Source organism: Sarcophilus harrisii, chromosome 5, assembly GCF_902635505.1.
Source record: "Sarcophilus harrisii chromosome 5, mSarHar1.11, whole genome shotgun sequence".
In the NCBI taxonomy this organism is placed as follows: domain Eukaryota; kingdom Metazoa; phylum Chordata; class Mammalia; order Dasyuromorphia; family Dasyuridae; genus Sarcophilus; species Sarcophilus harrisii.
The window spans coordinates 91,358,044-91,379,200 of NC_045430.1; the positions used below are offsets into that span (position 1 = coordinate 91,358,044).

The window sequence follows — 21,157 nt, forward strand, 5'->3', positions numbered from 1 at the left end:
AGGCTCAGCTAAATTAATGCTGGGCACTGAAAAGGCAAATCTTTTCATATCCTCCTTATCTAGAGGGATAGAATAGAAACAGTTCTTAATGTCTATAACCCAAAGAGGCCATTCTCTAGGCAATTGAGTAGGAGATGGAAGTCCAGGCTGGAGTTTCCATCTTGTTCATTTACTTTTCTTAAATCAGTCAAATTTCCATTTTCCAGATTTCTTTTTTACAACAAATACAAGGGAATTCCAAGGACTTAGAGAAGGTTGTAAGTGTCATTGGTCAAGTTGCTTCTGTACTATAACTAATAAGGCCTGAATTTTATCGCTACCTAAGGGCCACTGTTCTATCCACACTGGTGTTTCAGTTTTCCATTGAATGGGAATAGGTGAGAGTGTTGGCAGGCCTTCAATAGCAGCCCTTCCTAAAAAGCCGAAGTTATAGGGTTATAAAACCTATAAGTTCTCATTTGTAATCCTAACTGTTGTAAAATGTCTCTTCCCCACACATTGATAGGGATTTTTTCAACTACAAAAGGAGTAAAAACTCCTGTTTCACCTTCAAATGTCCATCTCAAAGGGGTAGCACTAATTTTAGCTGCTGTTGATCCTCCTATGCCAGACATATAGGTGTCTGCCTTATTCTTTGGCCAATGATTGGTCCAATTGGTACCTCTAATGACTGCGTGATCTAAACCTGTGTCTACCAACCCTTCTAATGGTGTGCCATTTTTATAGTGAGCATAGGTCAGTGAGTGGTAACAGTTACAGTCCAGAATATTTTTGGATTCTGTTGCTGGGAGTCAAAATCTGGGTAAATATCATCAGATTGCTTATTAGGAGTCTGTATTAGTAAACCTGATGCTACTACTTCTCCTGGGTGATAAATCACACATTATCTACCTGAATTAGTGACTGGGATATTATCTACACATTCCTCAGTTTCCCACATCAGTGTATGGATGGACACTGTTTTGTAAGCACTCTCAGGAGGCAAAATGGTCAAGGCATAGTAGGCAAAGATCTAAAGGCCGGACAGGGACAGATTTCACCACTCCAGCGGATAGCTCAATAATCCCAGATACATACAACTCTATTCTCCCTAATTTCAATCCTTTTTCCCCATCAGTTTTTGCTTCTTGGCTGGTTAATCATATAATCCCTCTCTCCCATAAGATTACTTCTCGACTGATTGATCATGTCTGAGTACTAAACTTCTAAAGACTCTCTGGGTGTAACATTGGCTGCCATCATCCTCCAAGTGTTTTTTTGCCTAGGGCCCTGTAGCTGGGCCCTGCTTCCCATTTTTCTGAGTCATTCTACATTCTATTGGGCATCAGCCTAACATTGAGCTTTCAGATGCCCTACATTACCACATTAAAAGCATTGGCAAGTCTCTCTGGAAGTCCCTTGCCAAAAGGGACCCTGTCTTCCCATGTTCAGATCTTGAGAAGTCTGCCTGGGTATAAAAGGTATTTGTGCCCACTATGGCACAGCATCTTATGATCTCACTTAAAGGAACATCCTTGTGTAGTCCTAGTATAATTCTGCTACCTCATTAGCATTTTCCTTAGCAAGTTGTTTTATCATAATTTCTGTTGCTATATTTTCACCAATAGTTCACAACAGCTGTCTGCAGACATCCCAGGAAATCAGCAAAGTGTTCATTTGAACTTTGGGCTATTTTTGTGAAGGCTTCCCCTCTATCTTGTCTTCCTGGGAGGGTGCCCCATGCTTTGATAGCAGCAGCAATTTGCTCATGTGCTGCTAAAGGGTAATTAATATGTGCTAAAGTGTCTGCATAAAGACCTAAAACTGCTAGTTGATCAAAGTTAACTCGTATATTAACTCCACGTTGCCTATTTTGTTGGGTTGTATTCTACAGAGTTCACCATACTCAGAAAGCCACAACAAGTTTTGTCTAGGTTCTAAACATGTCCTTGCTATAGATTTCCAATCATTAGGGGTTAAAATTTCAAAAGCCAAATTCTCTAATAACATCTTAATATAAGATGATGTAGACCCATAAAGAGTGCAAGCCTTTTTCAGATCTTTGATAATTTCTAGATTAAATGGAATGTATTTTCTTTTTTCTTGACCTGAAGAGTCAAACTCTTGAATCACAAGATACATTTCTATTTTTAAATCAGATATATTTTGTCCTTCCTCTTTAGCTTTAATTAGTTCCTTTTGTAATCATGTCATAGGGGGTGGACAAAGCTGCTACATGAGTGGTGCTAATAGTGTCACTGCCCTTTCCCCTCCTCTTCCTCCCTCCACCCACAAAGGAGAAACTGAGGGGGGAGGGTCATGAGATGGGGAATGCCCTAATGTCTCCTGCTGTGAAGCACCACATCCTTCAATTTCATCAGCACTATACTTAACTCCTTTCTTGTCTAATTCTTCATGTTTTTCAGCTACTTTGTCATCCCCCTTCTCCCCTTTCTTCTCTTTCCTTATTCTAATACTTATGTAATTCCTTAAAACCCATTGTATTACATTGTATATATAGAATGTTTCTTCAGGAATTGAATCAGGTGGAAATGGATTTTTTCGACAAAGAGAAGATCTAACTCAGTTTCAATTGATCAATAATGGACAGAAGCAGCTACACCCAAAGAAAGAACACTGGGAAATGAATGTAAACTGTTTGCATTTTTGTTTTTCTTCCCAGGTTATTTCTACCTTCTGAATCCGTTTTTCTTCCCAGGTTATTTCTACCTTCTGAATCCAATTCTCCCTATGCAACAAGAGAACTATTCGAATCTGCACACATATATTGTGTCTAGGATATACTGTGACCTATTTAACATATATAGGACTGCTTGCCATCTGGGGGAGGGGGTGGAGAGAGGGAGGGGAAAAATTGAAACAGAAGTGAGTGCAAGGGATAATATTGTAAAAAATTACCCTGGCATGGGTTCTGTCAATAAAAAGTTATTTTAAAAAAAAAAAAAAAAAAAAAAAAAAGGAATTGAATCAGGACCATTATTATTGTACTATTCAATTAGTTGCTCTCCCACTAGTTTCCACTTATCTGGCTCTAATTTTTCTTCCTTAGACAACCAAGGAGATGTGTACTGTAATGTTTCTAAGAGTACAATGATCTGCTTCCAAGTTACAATCAAACTTTGGTTTTTTATTAGCTTATTTATTAGCTTAACTATGCACTCTACACACTTCCCTTGGGGTGGAGAAGGTTCTTTTTTAAGCATTTGTCCAATTTCAGCTGAAACACTAGTTTAACCCTTACCAAAGTTTCCTGCTGGTCTATTTTTGTACTCACCCTATTTCTGGGTCATGGGGACTTGTGATGACTACGTGTTTTAAAATCAGCTAGAGTCAGGAATTCAGGTTAAGGAAAAATCTTCAATCTTTATTCTTTTTGAGGTGAAGGGGAATTGCAATAGCAATATGGGCAGCTGCGACAAAAAGCTGCCAGCCATCTTTTTCCGCTCCTCTCTCTGCTCCTCTGCCTCCACCCACCAAAATCATCATTTCCTATACAACACACCAGGACTTGCACAAAGAGTAGGCGGGAGTCATTCTTTCTCCAAGCATATATATTAATAGAGTATGGTCCAATTACTATTTAGCCTCACATGCTTGGGACCTCAGTGCATCAACTCAAGCTTCAGCCCATTACAGGGACTTCTCCACTGAACTCAGATCCTGTCAGTCAAACTGCTGAGTGTAAATCCTTATTTCCACATGAGTTCAAGTGCCAAAATGTAATGTCCAGGCTAGCTTTCTGGAGGGCCTTGGGACCAGCCTTGGTCTCAACAGAATAGTCAGGAATAAAGTCCAAAGTCTTTATTGTTTCCTTCAGTCTCCCAGTCTGCGCCAGCAGTCTACAGTCTCTCATCTCTGCCAGTCAGTAGTTTGCACATCTCAGTCTCTGACTTCTATCTGATTCTGAACTCTTAAATACTCTATTACAATTACATCAATTCATTATACTGAGTATAAGCCAATTATTATATCACTAGGGAACCATTATCTCATCAATTCCACTGAGTTAATATCTTGTTGTAAGATTTCATCAATCATACTGAGTCTTAAGTATACCTTTTCAGAGTTCCTTCCCTCTACAGCATCAATGTGATTCAGTTTTACTGATCTGTATGTGTTCTTACATAAATTCAGGGGAAAGAGAAGAAGGGAAAATGACTAAGAAGAAAGAGAAATTCATTTTACAAATGAGATAGATAGTTTGCCAGAGAAATTCTCTGTTTGGAGCCAAATTGAAAGAAAGAAAAAATTGTCTTATGCACAGCAAAATATAAGAGGATTAAAAATAAGAGACAATAAATTTCCATTTCAAAAAAGCCTACATAAAAAAAACCACTATATATTGTGTTCAAAGCTGTCCATCTTTGCTTCTTGTAGGTTTTCTTTTGTTCTCAGCTATGTACTTTTTTCTTTATTCTTTTCCCCCTTTCCTCCCTACCACCTCCCCTAAGAAGACTAAAATTTAAGTGTAGATATATTTATGTATACCATATATATATATATATATATATATATATATATATATATACAAACATATAAACACACATATATACATCAATATTTATAATCATATACATATACATTCATATTTCTCTATGTAAGGCTACACTGCATTTGTCCTCTGTTTCTCTAAAGGTAGATTACATCATCTTTCATAGAAAGAGAATTATTCATTCATTACTTATTATTTTCCAAAGTAAGGCGAGAAGCTTAGACTCATACCTTTATGAGTAAATGTGTCAACAGCTTTGGCTGCAGGAAGCTATGAGAACTCAGGCTTGGCAGAGAGGGTGGATGCATTTTCCCTACTATTATTTTCTCCAATTAGATTAGAAAGTAAAACCACTCTCCAGAAGGAACCAAGGCTCTCTAAGCCTTAGAGAAAGTGGTTGCCTAAGAACAAGAGCTGAGGGAGTCACTGAGAAGGAATAAGGTCACCCACTCCAGGTGTGGAGGATGGCCTTTGGAAGGGACCACTACCCCTTTACCAGCCTAACCTTGTGACATTCGTACATGCTGGACCCTAATCCTGCACTCCAGACCAGCTTATGAAAATGACTAACATGAATATTTTCTAAAATCACTAAGAAGTATGTTTAGACACTTGCCCTGCAAATTGTTCCTTGAACTCAGGTAACCTAGTTGCTGCTTTGACTATTTTTAATAGATCCTGTGGCTAAACTTCTATCTAAAAAAGATTCTGTTTTTAGCATCCTTAGTATTCCTAACATAGCTTAGAGACAAAATTTTGGTATAAAAGCTTTCTTTCCCCTGACCCTAATTGCTAATTAGTTGCCCATGCTATTTGGTTTGCCTGCTTTGGCAAAATGAAATTTAAAAAGAATCTCATGTGAATGATCTTACTCCTACTTCAAACCCTCTCATGGAACTGTACCACATCATTGCTGTATTTTCTTAAGGAAACTCTGGAGCAATGCAGTTCCTTCTGATAGCCACTCTTAGATTTAATCTTTTATCCTATCCTAATAGTAATAGCTAAAAAAGAGGAAGTGAATTGAATAACAGCTAACATTCATATCATTTAAAGTTTGCAAAACAATGTAGATGGGTTATCTCCTTTGATCCCCCAACAACCCTTGAGGTAAGTGCTATGATTATCTTTATTTTTATAGATAAGGAAATTGAAAGAGAAAAAATAAATATCTGAAGCAGGATTTGAACTTAAAGTATTCCTGACATCAAGTCCATTGTTCTTACCAACTGCAATACCTAGATGCCTCCTCTGGACTCTCTTTCTAAATTCCTGTTAAAGGTCAGGCCTAAAGTGTTAAAAATGGCTATCAACTAATCAACCATTCTGAATAGATACATTGGATCGGTAAATACCCTGGGCAGAGCCTTCACATCCCATCCAAAGAGTCTTCACATCCCACTGCAAAGGCCTCATCCTTTCATTTATTAACTTGATTAACAAGATGTCACCCTGGATTTAGTTCTTCCTAGGCATACTCTCTGCCGAGTGTGTATGTGTTCTCCAGTGCCCAAAGGCCATATCAGCAGGACAAAAGGCTTCTTTACATCCTTTTCCTCTGTACCTTTGCACTGGCTATACCTCAAAACCTGTATTCCTCACCTTTCCCTCTTAGATCTTTAGTTTCTTTCAAGGCTCAGCACAAGTTTCACCTGTTCCATGAAGCTGGAACTTGGGGAAAACTTCAGGTGTCCTTGAGATGACAGGCTATACTTTTCTTGTCTGAAGTCCAAATTAGCTAATTTTAGAGACACTTGCTACTAGGTTATAATTTATTTATAATTTATTGAATAATAATCAACATTATTAAGCACCTTTTATGTGCCAAGCACTGTTCTAAATGGTAGGGATATAAAAAGAGGCCAAAAAAGAAAAAAAAAAAAAAAAAAGATAATTGCTGCCCTCAAGGAGCTCACCAAAGTGATGAAATATATTAAGTGCCACATTGATATTAACTATTAATATTAGTTTCATGTTGCCTCCCCATTAGAATGTGAACTCATTAAATTGAAGGACTATCTTTTGCCTTTCTTTGTATCCAGAGCACAGTAGGACAACATCTAGAACATAGTAAAAACTTAATAAATGCTTGTTGATTGACTAACACACCATTGGTGAAGGGAGGATGCATAGTGAATCCTTCATAATGAAGTACAATACTGAAATACTCATTCAATTGATATTCACTGAGTAGTCATTGAATGTGTGATGTGTGATGAATTGAAATCAGGAGCCTAACTGGACTGATGTTAGCAAACAGAGAGGGGAAAAGTAAAGAGAGATGTGAAAAAAGAAAAAAAAAAGAGGAAAGAAGAAAAGAGAGAGGAAGATGGGAATGGAAGAATTAGGAAAACAGAAGAAAGATAGAGAAAAGAGAGAAAGGGGGAGAGCAGAAAAAATAGTGGGTGTGGAAACGTAGAAAAAAGATGACAGAGAGAGAGGACCTAGTTGAGAGAAGAAAGCAAAGAGTTAAGAGCCAATTTAGAGAAGAAGAAAAAAGAAGACTAAGGAATGGGGTGGGGAGGATGGGAAGACTGGAGGAAGGGAGTCAAAAATAGAGGACCACAAACTGAATATGAATCAGCAAAACAGGACTAGAACTAAAATTAGACAACAGGATCTTGATGCTATGAATAAGAGGATAAGATAACCTTCTATCATCAGCCTCCAGCAGGCCTTAGGAAGGTCAGTGGGTTCCATTTTGAGCCAGCCACGGAAGGACAATATGGAAAACTTGAAGACAAGATAATTCATCAGAAGAGAAGGCTGAAAGATGAATGAAAACGGGAGATGATAAAAAGAGTTGTGACTTATAAGGGAAAATAATGAACTCACAGCTATTTGGGGCATTCTCTATTTCAATCTCTAATGAAGAGGTAGGTTTTCTCCTTGACAGGTTCAACTATAGATAGATAGACAGATAGATAGATAGATATCTCATTAATTCCATCACTCTTCTGTCTTCTCCAGCAAATTGCCCCCTCAACAAACTTGTCTTCTCTACCCTTAAAAAAAAAAAAAAAAACCCTCTCTAGAATTTTATCATTCCTTAAAGTGATCATCCTCTATCTCACCTCTCAAACTTCTAGAAAAAGTTGTCTACACTTAATGGTCTCTTCTTCCTCTCCCCTCATTCACTCCTCAACTCTTTGCATTCTGGCTTCTGACCTCTTTATTCAACTAAAACTGGTTTCTCCAACATAACCACTGTTCTCAATGGCCAGATTGAAAGGCCTTTTCCCACTTCTCATCCTTCTTGCCCTCTCTCTAGCTTCTGACTCTCTTCCTTGAAACTGTTTCCTATGTGGGCTTCATGACCCTGCTCTCTCTGGTTCTCCTCTTACTGTCCATTACATTTGTCTCCTTTACTGGACATTATCCTTATCACTCCCCCAGTTGTGACACTAAAGGCTCTATCTCTGGTTCCTCCTCCACTTTTACAGCATCTTACTTGGTGACCACATCAACTCATGTGGATTTAGTTATCGGCTCTGTAGAGATGAGACTCAGATCTCGATAACTAATAATAATAATAGTAGCTAGCATTTATACAGTGATTGAAGGTTTCAAAGCACCTAAAAGACATTGTCTCATTTTGTCTTTTTGACAACCCTGGGGGTAAGTGCTATTATTGTCCCCATTTTACAGATGAGGAAACTTAGATTTACTGAGGTTAAGTTACACAGCTGGTAAGCATCAGAGTCTAGATTTGCCTCAAGTCTTACTGAAGCTAAGTCCAGTGCTTTATTTGTTAACGTTCCACCTAGCTGCCTTATTTAAGTCAATCTCTCTCCTTAGCTCCAATCGCACATCACCACAAATATCTATTGAGCATTTTTAACTGGAAGTTAAACTCAGCCGGTAAAAAACAGAACTATTGTATCTTTCCCTTCTCTCAACCTAACTCTCCCACTTCCCTATTTCTCTCAAGAATGCCAGCATCCCATATTGTGCATATATAACCTATATTAGATTATTTGCTATCTTGGGGAGGGAGGAAATAAGGGGAAAAGAGAAAGAATTTGGAATACAAAGTCTTGCAAAAATGAATGTTGAAAACTATTTTTACATGTATTTGGAAAAATAAAATAGTATTGAGAGAATACTACTTCCTTCCATGAACACAAGTTTGAAATTTTAGCATCATCCTTGACTCCTCATTCTTATCTCACATACCGAATCACTTGACAAACCTTATAATTTATACTTCTATAATACCTCTCCATCTCTCGTCTCCCCTCATATGGCCACCACTCAAGTTCAGGTCTTTGTCATCTCTTGTCTGGACTTTTGGAATAACTTCCTAATTGGCCTTGCTTGCTCAAGTCTCTCCCCATTCTAGTCTGTCCTCTATACAACTGCAAAGTTATTTTTCCTAATGTATAGGTCTGAACATGTTAGTCATTTACTCAAGAAATTCTGAAAGAAAAAAATAACTATATGTACACAAATTAAATGTTTATAGCAGCCTTTTTTTTTTTTTTCGTAATGGCAAAGAAATGGAAATTGAGGGGATGCCTATACAATGGGAAATGACTGAATCAAGTTGTGGTATATGATTGAGATGGAATACTATTATACTATTGTAGAAATGACAAGCACTAAAGGATATGAACAGACAATTTTCAGATGAAGAAATTAAAACCATTTCTAGTCATGTGAAAATATGCTCTAAATCACTATTGATCAGAGAAATGCAAATTAAGACAACCACTCACCTCTCAGATTGGCTAAGATGACAGGAAAAGACAATGACAAATGTTGGAAGAAATGTGGGAAAATTGGGACACTGATACATTATTGGTGGAGTTGTGAAGTGATCCAACCATTCTGGAGAGCAATTTGGAACTATGCCCAAAGGGTTATCAAACTGTGTATATCCTTTGATCCAGCAGTGTTCCTACTGGGCCTGTATCCTAAAGAGATCATTAAAAAGGGAAAAGGACCCACATGTGCAAAAAATGTTTGTGGCAGGTCTCTTTGTAGTGGCAAGAAACTGGAAACTGAATGGATGCCCATCAATTGGAGAATGGTTGGGTAAATTATGGTATATGAATATTATGGAATATTATTGTTCTGTAAGAAACAATTAGCAGGATGATTTCAGAGAGACCTGGAGAGACTTGAATGAACTGATGCTCAGTGAAGTGAGCAGAAGCAGGAGATCATTATACACAGCAACAGCAAGATTATACTATGATCAATTCTGATGGATGTGGCTCTTCAACAATGAGATGATTGAGGCCACTTTCAGTGATCTTGTGATGAAGAGAGCCATCTACATCCAGGGAAAGGACTGTGGGAACTTAAGGTGGATCACAACATAGCATTTTCACTCTTTTTGTTGTTGTTTGCTTGCATTTTATTTTCTTTCTCATTTGTTTTTCCTTTTTGGTTTGATTTTTCTTCTGCAGCAAGATAATTTACACACACACACATACATACATACATACATATGTGCATATATTGAATTTAACATATATTTTTAGTTTAACATATATTGGATTACTTGCTATCTAAGGGAAGGGATGGAGGGAAGAGGGGAAAATTAGAACACAAGGTTTTGCAAGAGTTAATGTTAAAAAAAATTATCTATGCATTTCTTTTGAAAATTAAAAAGCTTTAATAAAAAAAAATGACAAGCAAAATACTTTTAGAAAATCCTGGAAAGATATACATAAACTGATGAAAAGTGAAATTAGCAGAACCAGGAGAACATTGTATACAGTAACAGCAACATTATATAATGATCACATGTGAATGACAGCTATTTTCAGCAATACAATGATCTAAGAAAATTCCATAGGATTTTTGATGAAAAATATTATCTCCAGAGGAAGAAATGATGGAATCTGAATGCAAATCAAAGCATATTTTTTCTTGTTTTCCTTCACAACATGACTAACAGGGAAATTTGTTTTGCATGATTGTATATATATATATATATATATATATATATATATATATATACACCATATATCGAGTTACTTACTTTTTCAAAGAGGGAGGAGGGAAAGAAAAGGGGGAAAATTTAGAATTCAAATTTTTCAAAATAAATGTTTAAATTGTTTTTACATGTGAAATGGACAAAGGACTGGTCTCCCCTCCCCTCCCTCAGTCTTAGGTTAAAGGGCCTGGGGCTCTAAGAGAAAGGTCTGCTCAGCCAGATTAAAGGAGGTGCTTTGCACTTCAAAGTGCCTGCTCAACAATGAGGGGTATCTGTTTGATAACCCTGACCTATAAACTATGTTAAACATCTGCCATTGTATCTTTTGCCCTGTAAAGTTGACTGTTTAATGTCAGTAAACAGTAATGTTTAATGTCAGTAAACAGTAAAATCACTGTTTAATGTCAAAATGTGCCTGCAAGAGTGAGCAAGAATGCTTATAAGGCTGTCCCTACTTCAGTTGGACACGGAACCATGCCAGAATCCTACTGGAGGTCCGTCCTGGCCATGCAGACCATCTAGGCCAGTTACAAATAAATTATTTCTAAATTATGAATTACTATGGCCGTCTTGAATTTTATTGCCTGGGCTTTTTCACAGGAGGAAATGGAGGAAAATAAAATACATTTTTAAAATAAAATTTTAAAAATAAAATAAAAAACAAGTGAATATAAGCTTTTCTGTTTAGCATTTAAAGTCCTTCACAATCATGGCCCATTTCAACACCTTATCTTTGTGACACATTAATCTAGTCAAACTGGAGTTCTTAATGCTTCCCACACAAGATATTCCATCTCTGGTCTTTATGACCTAAGCCTGTAACATACTTTCCTCAGACCTCTGCATCTAAGAATCATTAGCTTCTTTAATGTCAATCAACAAGCATTTATTAAGTACCAACCATGTGCCAGTCACTGCTAAACCCTGCAGATACTAAGAGAGGCAAAAACAAACAAACATACAAATAAACCATCATCATGCGCTGAAGGAGCTCTCAGTGTAATCAGAGATACAACATTCAAACAACTATGTAGAAATAAGATATATACAGAATAAATTGGAGATATTCTCAGGGTTTCAAGGGCTCAGTTCAAGTGCTGTCTTCTATTTGAAGTTTCTTTTTTTTTTAATCTCTCCTCCCCATCTCCCTCTTACTCCCCACCAGGGTAGTACCTTCCCCATGAAATTATTTTGTATTTGTCTCTATTTTGCATATGCCTATTTATGTATGTCCATATATGTATGCATGCATGTTATCTCTGTTGGCTAAATTGTAAGCTCTTGGAGGATAAAGGACTGTTTCATTTTTATGTTTAAGCCCCTAGGTCCTAGTGCATTGCCTAGCACTTAATGGGTGTTTAATAAATACTTGTGGGTTAATTGATTGATTGATTCCTTATGCTTCTGAAGAGTGATAGCCTAAAGAATAAAGAACTTTTTTCTACTTACTCTGAAGACAGGAGGACAAGGGGGAACTAAAGTTCCCATCACAATAATAAAAAATTAAACTTAGACTGGCCCTCTCATTCATAGATTAATTACCATGTCACAAATAGACTATATTAAGAAATGCACCTGGATGACAACTAGAATACTAACTGAGAAATGGGGAGGGTCTGAGGAGAGTGGTGGGCAGAGGCATGGAAGGCAAGTCCTTCAGTTGTCTCAGGATGCATCTGTGCCGTCCTTCTCTGGGAATATCTCGGTATTGACCAAAGAGTATTTTTTGTACCCATCTCCTATTGCTATTTTAACCACCTTAGTGTCTCCTGAGATACCAACATGCCATCCCCTTCTCTAAGACCTGAAGTCCTCATATTATTGCTCTGATTTTTTTCCATCCCCATAGCTATGATACTGATCTGAATGAAGTCTCATCATCACAAGCCTAGTCAACTGTGACAGCCTCCTTCTGCCAAGTTATCAATTAAACAGATATTTATTGATGGTTTACAGTAGTTGCCAGGTGCTGTGATAGGCCCTGAAATATTAGTACACATAAAAATTACTAAGCAAATAGACACTCCCTCCAGGAGTATATTATTATCTATTGGCATTAGGGCAGGATCGTTTGGACCTTCATGAAGAACTGAAGGAAGCCGGGAAACCAGTGGTTGAAGATGAGGGAGCTCTATTTGGGCTGCAGGATGTTCGAGTCAGAGAAAAATGCCCCAGTGTTAGGGGATTAGGTGTCTAGAAAGCAGAAGATTGGGGTGGGAATAAGGTATAACAGATGTAAAAAATACTAACTATGAACTGGAGATATGTAGAAGAGCAAAAGATAGCCCTTACTCTATAGAAGCTCACATTCAAATGGAGGAGGCCACAATGCAAAACCTATGGCCAACAAGATAGATGGGTTAAACTAAAGAGAATCAAGAGAGAGAAGGCGATGACATGAAGGGGATCAGGAAAGGCATTTCCAGAGGGAGATGAGGCATTTACAGGCACATCTCCCTTGTTCTAAGAAAATGGGGTTTTTATTTGCAACTTGCTATCCTTCCCTTCAAAGTGTGCTCCTCAGAACTCTTCCCCAGCCCCCAGGATAGGGCCTGAGCACAGGAGAGGGAGCACAGAAGGAAAGAAGGGATGGAAGGGAAGACAAGAGGAAATCTGAATGGCCCTGAGTATTCTGACCTCTTCTCACTCCGTCTGCACCCTAAGCCTGCAGCTCCGAGTGATAGGTCTGATGGCCCCAGTTCCACACCACGGTGAAGCCTTGGGGTGGCTAGGTCTGGGCTGGTTTGGACCCAGGAGACCCTTCACTCCCCCAGCATGAACCCAAGGTGACCAAGTCTGGGCCCAGAAGACTCAATCCCCAGAATGATTACTTAGGGTGACCAGGTCTGGGCCTGGTTTGGACTCCACCTCAGGGTGACTGTTTGGGGTGACCAGGTCTGGGCCTGGTTTGGACCCCCAATAGGGTGACTATTTGGGGTGACCAGGTGCAGGCCTGGTTTGGACCCCCAGTAGGGTGATATTTGGGGTAGCCAGGTGCAGGCCTGGTTTGGACCCCCAGTGGGGTGATATTTGGGGTGACCAGGTCTGGGCCTGGTTTGGACCCAGTAGGGTAATATTTGGGGTGACCAGGTGCAGGCCTGGTTTGGACCCCCAGTAGGGTGATATTTGGGGTAGCCAGGTGCAGGCCTGGTTTGGACCCCCAGTGGGGTGATATTTGGGGTGACCAGGTCTGGGCCTAGTTTGGACCCCCAGTGGGGTGATATTTGGGGTGACCAGGTTTGGGCCTGGTTTGGACCCCCAGTGGGGTGATATTTGGGGTGACCAGGTCTGGGCCTGGTTTGGACCCCCAGTAGGGTGATATTTGGGGTGACCAGGTGCAGGCCTGGTTTGGACCCCCAGTGGGGTGATATTTGGGGTGGCCAGGTCTGGGCCTGGTTTGGACCCCGATCCCTGAGGGATGGGGGTGATTATTTGGGAGCAGAGCGACCCTCCTGCTCGCTCCCACCCTCAGGGCGAAAAGTGACAGGCGGGGCCCAGGCCAGGGGAGTCCCCGGGGCTGCCCCTAAAGCAGAACCCCGCCTGCTGTTGGGGGGTGGGGGATTAGGCAGGAGCCCCCCCCCCCCCGACGCAAGGCATGCTGGGAGCCGGCACTTCCTCCCCGCAGCCCGGGAGGAAAACCACAGGCTGAGTGGGGCTGCTCCTGGGGCCCAGGCAGGACGAGGGCAGGCGAGGCCGGGCAGCCGGGGATGGCGGAGCGCTCGGGCAGCGGGGCGGGCCTCCTGGCCAAGCAGATGCAGAAGAAGTTCAGCCGGGCCCAGGAGAAGGTAGGGGGACTAGGCCCCCACGTCTGCCCGGAGGGGCCGGACCCCCGGGGCTCCCCAGGACTGGTCGCAGGTTTGAGGCCAGACGGGGCCTTCCCTAAACCCCCTCCCCATTATTGTACCCGCAAGAACCTCGAAGCCGGGAGGGCACCAAGGTGCCCGAGGGGACGGGAACATCCCCTTAAGGTCCTTTTCCTGCCCGAGGCCCAGTCCCCAAGGTGGGGGGGGGGGGGAGATGGAGCCGAAACAGGGCTCAGACAAAGCGCCCATCCCCCACGCAGACCGGGATTCGCACCCAGGTCTCCTGATGAAGGGGCGACCCCCGGAGGGGGGGGCGGGGCAGGGGAGTGAATGTGCGGTGCTGGATCGGGGAGGGGGGGGGAGAGGCCTTCCGGCCGGTCCGGCCCAACTCTGCGCCTTCGCGGGCCAGGGCACCGGGACCCGCAAGGTTGCGAAGGGAGCCTGTGCCGGGTCACTTGTGTCTGGGGGAGCGCGGGCCGGGAAGGGAGGGAGAAAATGCGCTGCACGAGGCTTTGCAAAGGGGAATGCTGAAAAGTGCCTTTGGGTGGCTTTTGAAAGTAAAAAGCCATTGCTAAAAATTTTAAAGAAAGGGGAAAAAGCTCTAAAGGCGTCCTGGCTCCAGTTAGGGCAGACGCGGGCCGCGTGGGCCGGCTAGTTTTAAGAATGGGCTGTAGTTTCTTTTAGGTCAATATCAGTAATGTATCACCTAAACAGAAACTTGTCAGCTATTTTTTTTTAAGTATAAACTCGGATTGGGGTCAGTGTTCATAGGTGTGACCAGCACCGCTCCCAAAACAAAAGCTATTCTCAAAAACGTCTAAGAGGATGAAGGGGCCCTCATCCGTGGTCCTACCTAAACAGTACTCTTTTTTATCATTAAGAGCCTAAAAAGGTCTTAATTTTAAATAGAGTCTCAATAGATGTGATCCGCCTAAACAGAGGCTCCTTTCAGAAAAGGAGTCTGGAGATCAAAAAGGTTCAGAGACGATGATCTAGTCCAACTCCTTCATATTAGAAAAGAAGAAACTAAGAATCTATTAGAAAAGAAGAAACTGAGAATCAGAAGATCAGGTAAGCGACTTGCCTCACTTCAAACCCCCCCCCCCACTCTTGCCCCAGTCTGCAGGAGGATTCAGGGAGACTTTTGGAAGGAACCTCCCGAAGCGGGGTAGTGAAGTAGAGAGGAGAGCTTAGAACAGAAGCCCCCCACAAATAAGCATTAGGTCTAATTGTGCTTCGACTGGGCACCCAGAAAATAAGTCAGGAAGTTAGCGACGGGCATGTTCCTGATGCAACTAGCAGCCCCTCCCTGTGCCCTTCTTATGACATAAGTTCTGGGAATGAGGAAAGAAAATAGCATCTCTTCCTAGGTGCTGGGTCAGTCATCTAGTTTCCATCTGTTTGCATAAAGTCTTTTGCATAGGTTTATAAAAGGTCATTTAATCTCTCTTCTCTGGTGATTTTAAACACTTTTTGGAATAAAAAAGACCTGGATTCAAATCCTGCTTCTGATATTTACTATGTGATGTTGGGCAAGTTTCTTTCAGCTCAAAAATGTATGATCTGCAGATTATGGCCTCTTCATTTTTTTCTTTGTTCCTTTGTCTCGTCTAAATATCGCAAAAGATAAAGCAGTTGAGATGGGGGGTGGTCATTGGAGTTATGAGTTAATGTGTTAAAGTGGTTCTGGTCTAGTGGTTCTTAAAGGGCTTGTGTAAGCCCAAGGGAGAGCAGATTCATTCTTGGAAAATCATTGGATGTTTTGGAAAATCATTTCTGGTAGCTTAATCTTAATGATTAAAAAGAGATTTTGTTTACATAGATTCATCTGTTAATAGTTACCTCATTTTAAAAAAAAAAGAAGCCTTTTACTGTTAAAAAGGCTTTGGGATGTCCAGGCTGGTTATCACACACATCTTCTTTGATCCTGCTTTAACAATCCTATCAGCCCTTCCCACTGAGAGCAAGCTCAGTGTGAGAACTCAGCTGGGAACAGAAAGGTGGGATTTGTTCCTGCCTGAAGTGGGTCAGGAGGCAGGATGTGGGCTGAGAGGCTGTACCTGACAGATCTCAGAGCACTCTTTCTCTGTGTCTGTCAACAAAACATATTAAATGCTTATGTATACCAGGCACTGTGCTAAACATTGGAGCTACAAAGAGCCTGGGATTTCCTCGACATAGGGCTGCAATTCTCAAAGGGTCATCCAAGGACTCTCAGATTCTTTCAGGGGTCCTTGAGGTCAAAACTATTTTCATAATAATGTTATGTGTATAACCCACATAAAGAAAACCTTCTTGAGGTCTTTAATAATTTTAAGAATAAAAAAGAGTTCTGAGACCAAAAACAACTGGCATTCCCAGATGAGGAAAGTCCCTCCACCTATGCAAGTCAGCATCTTCTCTGCAATTTAGTTTCAGAGAGTTGCCTAGAACAGAGCTTGTGACCCCCCTTTTCAGTGGGGAAATTTTTACACAATCCGGCACATACAGATATACAAATGAAACATTTACTGATAATAAATTGGTTTCACTACTCCCATTCAATTACAGAACCAGATGATGACCCCCCACTTTAAGAAGCTTTGACCTAGAGCAGTGGTGTCCAACTCAGGGGACACTCACTAAACTCTGTGTATATAAGAATCCTTTCAGGCTACGTGTTGACTTAGAAAACTGCATTATGTCTTTTAGTATTTTTTTATTTTGTTAATGATTTCCCAGCTTTATTTGAATCTGGTTGTAGTTGAGAGTATAATATGGCCCTGTTTGAGAGAACCTGACATCAGAAGAAAAAAAAATAGAGCGACAACCAAAGTCCCTTACAGTCAGAGCCATCCAAAAATCAAAAAAAAAAAAAAAAAAAAAAAAAAAAAGCCAGACTTCCTTTAGAGGTAGTAGGTTTCCCAGGGGGATAACCATCTTTATAATATATGAGGTGGGGATTCCTTTTAGGGATGAATGGGACGGGATGGCTGCTGAAAGACCTCCCAACCCACAAATTCTGGGATTCTATAAATCTTTGCTCATGGAGTAAACTTTGGATTTCTCTCTCCCAGCAGTGTTCTGCATACTGAAGATAATATTTATCAAGAATGCAAGTTGAAGCATAATTTGTTTTACTTAATTTTTCTTGGTCTTTTTTTTTTTTTTTTTTTTTTTTTTGGTAACATGGCTAACATAGAAATGTGTTTTGCATGATTTCACATATTTAATTGATACACTGCTTACCTTCCCGATAAGTTGGGGAGAAGCAGGAAGGAGGGAGAGAATTTAGGACTCAAAAATTTTAAAAGAATGTTAAAAACAAAAAATATACATTGAAAAACAAATATTTTAACCAATTCCTCTACTTTGTTTTCTATACAGGATATTACCAGAATTTCTTGTATAATTGTGGTGGAAAGGGCACAGAATTTGGAGTCAGATGACTCAACATAGCCATTTACTGATTATTTTTGGCTATTTATCTGTACAATTGGACCTGTTTCCTTATATATAAAATCAGGGTGCTGGACTAGACTAAATTCTAATCTGAATCTAAATCTTGATTTAATTACCTGAATTCTAGGTCTAACTATACTTAATAGTGCTATGAACTTGGCCAAGTCAATTAACATCTCTATGTCTCAGTTTTCTCTAAATCCTACACAGGATTATGTTGTGGGGAGGGAGTTGATAGATAAATGTGAGTTTAATATCCATTCTTTTCCTAAGCTTTGCCTGAGAAGGGGAGAAGGACCTAACCTTCTGATAGAGGTATGAGAAGGAAGAGGTTTTACCACCTCCCTCTCATGCAGAAGGCTAGACACCAAACTGTCACTTGAAGATAATTTCCTGTGCTCAGCTCTTTATTCTACTAGGGTGGAGCAAGATTTCTTTTATTTATTTATTTAATAAAATTTAATTACATTAAAAAAAAAAAAACATTTTTACATTTGTTTTTAAGATTTTTGAGTTCTAGGTTTTCCTCCCCCTTTGGGGGGGGGGGGGGGTTGTAATCCACAGTTTAAGAAGCTTTGAGATAGAACATACATGGGGTATACCTAAGACACAAATATGGCAGGAGGAGAGGGGCTTAGTTGGCACAAGATTTCCCTCCCCCTTCCTCCCTGGGAATCTGCAATTTGCTAAATTTTGAAAGAAGTGTCTTCTTCAGGGGTTTTCCAGTTTTATCTCCAGGGGAGTTGGATACCATATAGTAGAGGCATTTTTCTCAAGAAGCCAGCCTGAATCTGCTGGGGAGAAGCCCATCTCCCTTGCCATTCTCCCTGGCTGCCTCTGGTTCTTCTGACATCTTATGACTTTCCCTATATTTTTCTTGATTAGCATTCTTATATTTACCATAATTCTGTCTCAAAAAAAGAGAGAAGCCATTTAGTTTTTTGTTCCTCTTCTGTCCTTTGAAAGAAATCCCCCTGGCCTGATGTGAGCTAAAACCAATTTTCAAGTGTCTGTCCTGATTTCAAGGAGAAGAAAAGCTGAGATCCTTGGGTCCATATAATTCAAAGATTTTTTTCTAAAATTAAATGTTTTAATAGAAACAATTAAACACCAATATAAACAACCACACTTACTTAATAAGCATTTATATTTTTAAATTTATTAATTTCAATGGTGCAAAAATCATCAAACTTTTTCAGTTTCTCCTTTTCAGTCCTCATCATGATTCTCTGTCCATTCTCATTCGTGGCTCAGAGGATCAGAATTAATGTCTAATCCATAATCTTCCTTGGCCAAAGACAAAGAGTGTGATGCCTTTCTACTCCTGGGCTTGGAACTTGGTCTCATGATTGGTCTGGGCCAAAGAGGCCCTGATTTATAAGGGATGTTGGGATTGGGGAGAGAGCTTTTTCTCCCCGGTCTCCAGGTTGAGATGGGCCCCAGCTCTATCAGAGGAAGAGAAGGGTGGAGTTAGGGGAAGGAAGTCTGCCACACCTTTCACTTCACAGAAGAGTTTTGTCACATTGTGTTGGAGGAAGTGTATGATATATTGGGTGGGAGAAGCTGAGGAAGCCCTCTCAGGACTGTATGGCAATCTAGTTGCAGCACATAACAAAAGTAGAGACAGAAAAAGAACCAAAAATTCAGGTTTCAAAGGAATTACCAGGCAAAGCTTATAATAAAGATCAGATCACAGGAAGAATTGTAGAGATAACTTACATTTTCATGATGCTAAATCCATTTAAGTCCATTATTTCACAAACATCCCTTGAGATAGGTAGTATATTATCCCCATTTCACAGATGATGAAAAGAAAACTTAGGGAAATTGATTTGCCTTAGACAGGACTTCAGCCTGGTTTAATCTTCGGGTTGAGGTCTTTCTCCACCATTGGTAGTCAAAAAACATGGAGTACAAAAGTGCCCTACTATCACATCTGAAAGCATGTCCCAAATAGACTAACATTTACAATGCATGACTGATTCTAAAATGCTTTCCAGTTTCATGGCAGGGTTATCTATAATAATAAAAACTAGGAAGCAAACCTAAAGGTTCACAATAGGGGAATGTTTAATTATGATACATTAGTGTAATGGAATTTTTATTGCTACTTAATTGTTTCAGTCATGTCCAATTTTGAACTCACAAAAATGAGACTTCCTGACTCCAGATCTGGCATTCTATCTATTGCAACACCTAGCTGCCCCATGTAATGAAATAGTATGATGCAATCAAGATCAGCAAATAGGGGAAATACAAAGAAATTGGAGAAGACCTTTATGAAAATACTAAGTGGGGGAGGGGGGAACAGAATCCAGAGACTAAAGTACACATTAACTACAGTTATAGAAGAATAATAAATAGAATGAGAAGTTCCTGATGAGAACTTAGAGCAAGGATTTTTATGTCAAGTTTTTTGTTGACGTGGACTTTGTTGGCAATTTGGTAAAGTCCATGGATCTCTTATTGGAATAATGCTTATAAATAACAGAAGAAAGTTTAAATTTCAATTAGAGGTTAGTGAAAATTGAGATACAATTTTTTTTCCCATCTAACTTCACAAATATCATTCCACCTTAAATTTGTCCATTATATTAACCCATACATTGAGGACCCCTGAGTTTGAGGAATGACTTCTGACACTTATTCACTTATATTAATTAAAGTGCAAATAATTACTAAGCCATTAGTTACTTTTATAGACCTTAAATTTAGAAAAAATTAAAAACAAAGTTTGTTGTTTTTTTTTTTTTTTCTGCACAACAAACCTGTGAAATAGAGTAAATCCTGTTGTTACTCAACTTGGCATACATTAATTAAGCATTTGAAGTTTGCAAGGCCTTGTGCTAGGTGGGGGCGCAGGGAGTAGAGATGGAAAATAACACAATTGCTTCCCTCAAAAAGGGAAGAAAAGGCAAATATGCAAATAAAGATGCTAATTATGACTGGAGTAAAGGGCAAAGTACATAAGAAATGTGAGGATGTTACTTGATCACCTGAGCAATGTGGTGAAGTAAAAAGAAAACTGATAAAAAAAAAAAAAAAGAAAGTTAGAGGTCTTGGATTCAGGTGACAACAATCATTCATATCTTTGGTCCTATAAGATTTATAATAATATATAGTACGCAGGTCCTTCCTATAACACATCTGAGTATCTAGGATCCTCACTACAATCCTGTGAATTAGAGAAGGTTAGAAATTATCTCCTTGTGCAAATGCCAATGTCAAGGAGGGGAAGTTAAGAAACGTGTCATCAGGATTCAGTTCTAGGTTCAAATGCATTGGGGCATTCCCCCCCTCCCCATTCTAGTGCAATAGAAAGATGTCATAGAGATGGATGGCGTAAGAGAAGAATGATGGCAGATGAAAATATAGAGGAAATATGCTTCAGGAATAAGGGAGTATAGATAGCCACAGGGAGACTAATGAGTGGGACTGGAGAGTCCAGCTTGGCTAGAGAGTAGAAAGAACCTG

General features: G+C 39.9%; 1 protein-coding gene across 3 annotated transcripts in view; it reads left to right on the top strand.

Moving 5' to 3' along the window:
* The first annotated feature begins 14,056 nt into the window (after positions 1 to 14,056).
* Positions 14,057 to 21,157, top strand: part of BIN2 (bridging integrator 2) — a 43,965-nt gene continuing 36,864 nt past the window's right edge. Inside the window, exon 1 of one of the 3 annotated variants that reach the window (XR_004229454.1) lies at positions 14,057 to 14,224. Coding sequence is in view for 1 of the 3 variants with exons in the window: in XM_031937866.1 (XP_031793726.1) it covers positions 14,147 to 14,224 (78 nt within the window). In the remaining 2 variants the exon portion in view is untranslated. Of the gene's footprint in view, positions 14,225 to 14,729; positions 15,314 to 21,157 lie in introns of those variants that run through there. The other 2 variants (XM_031937866.1, XM_031937867.1) reach the window with 2 other exon arrangements.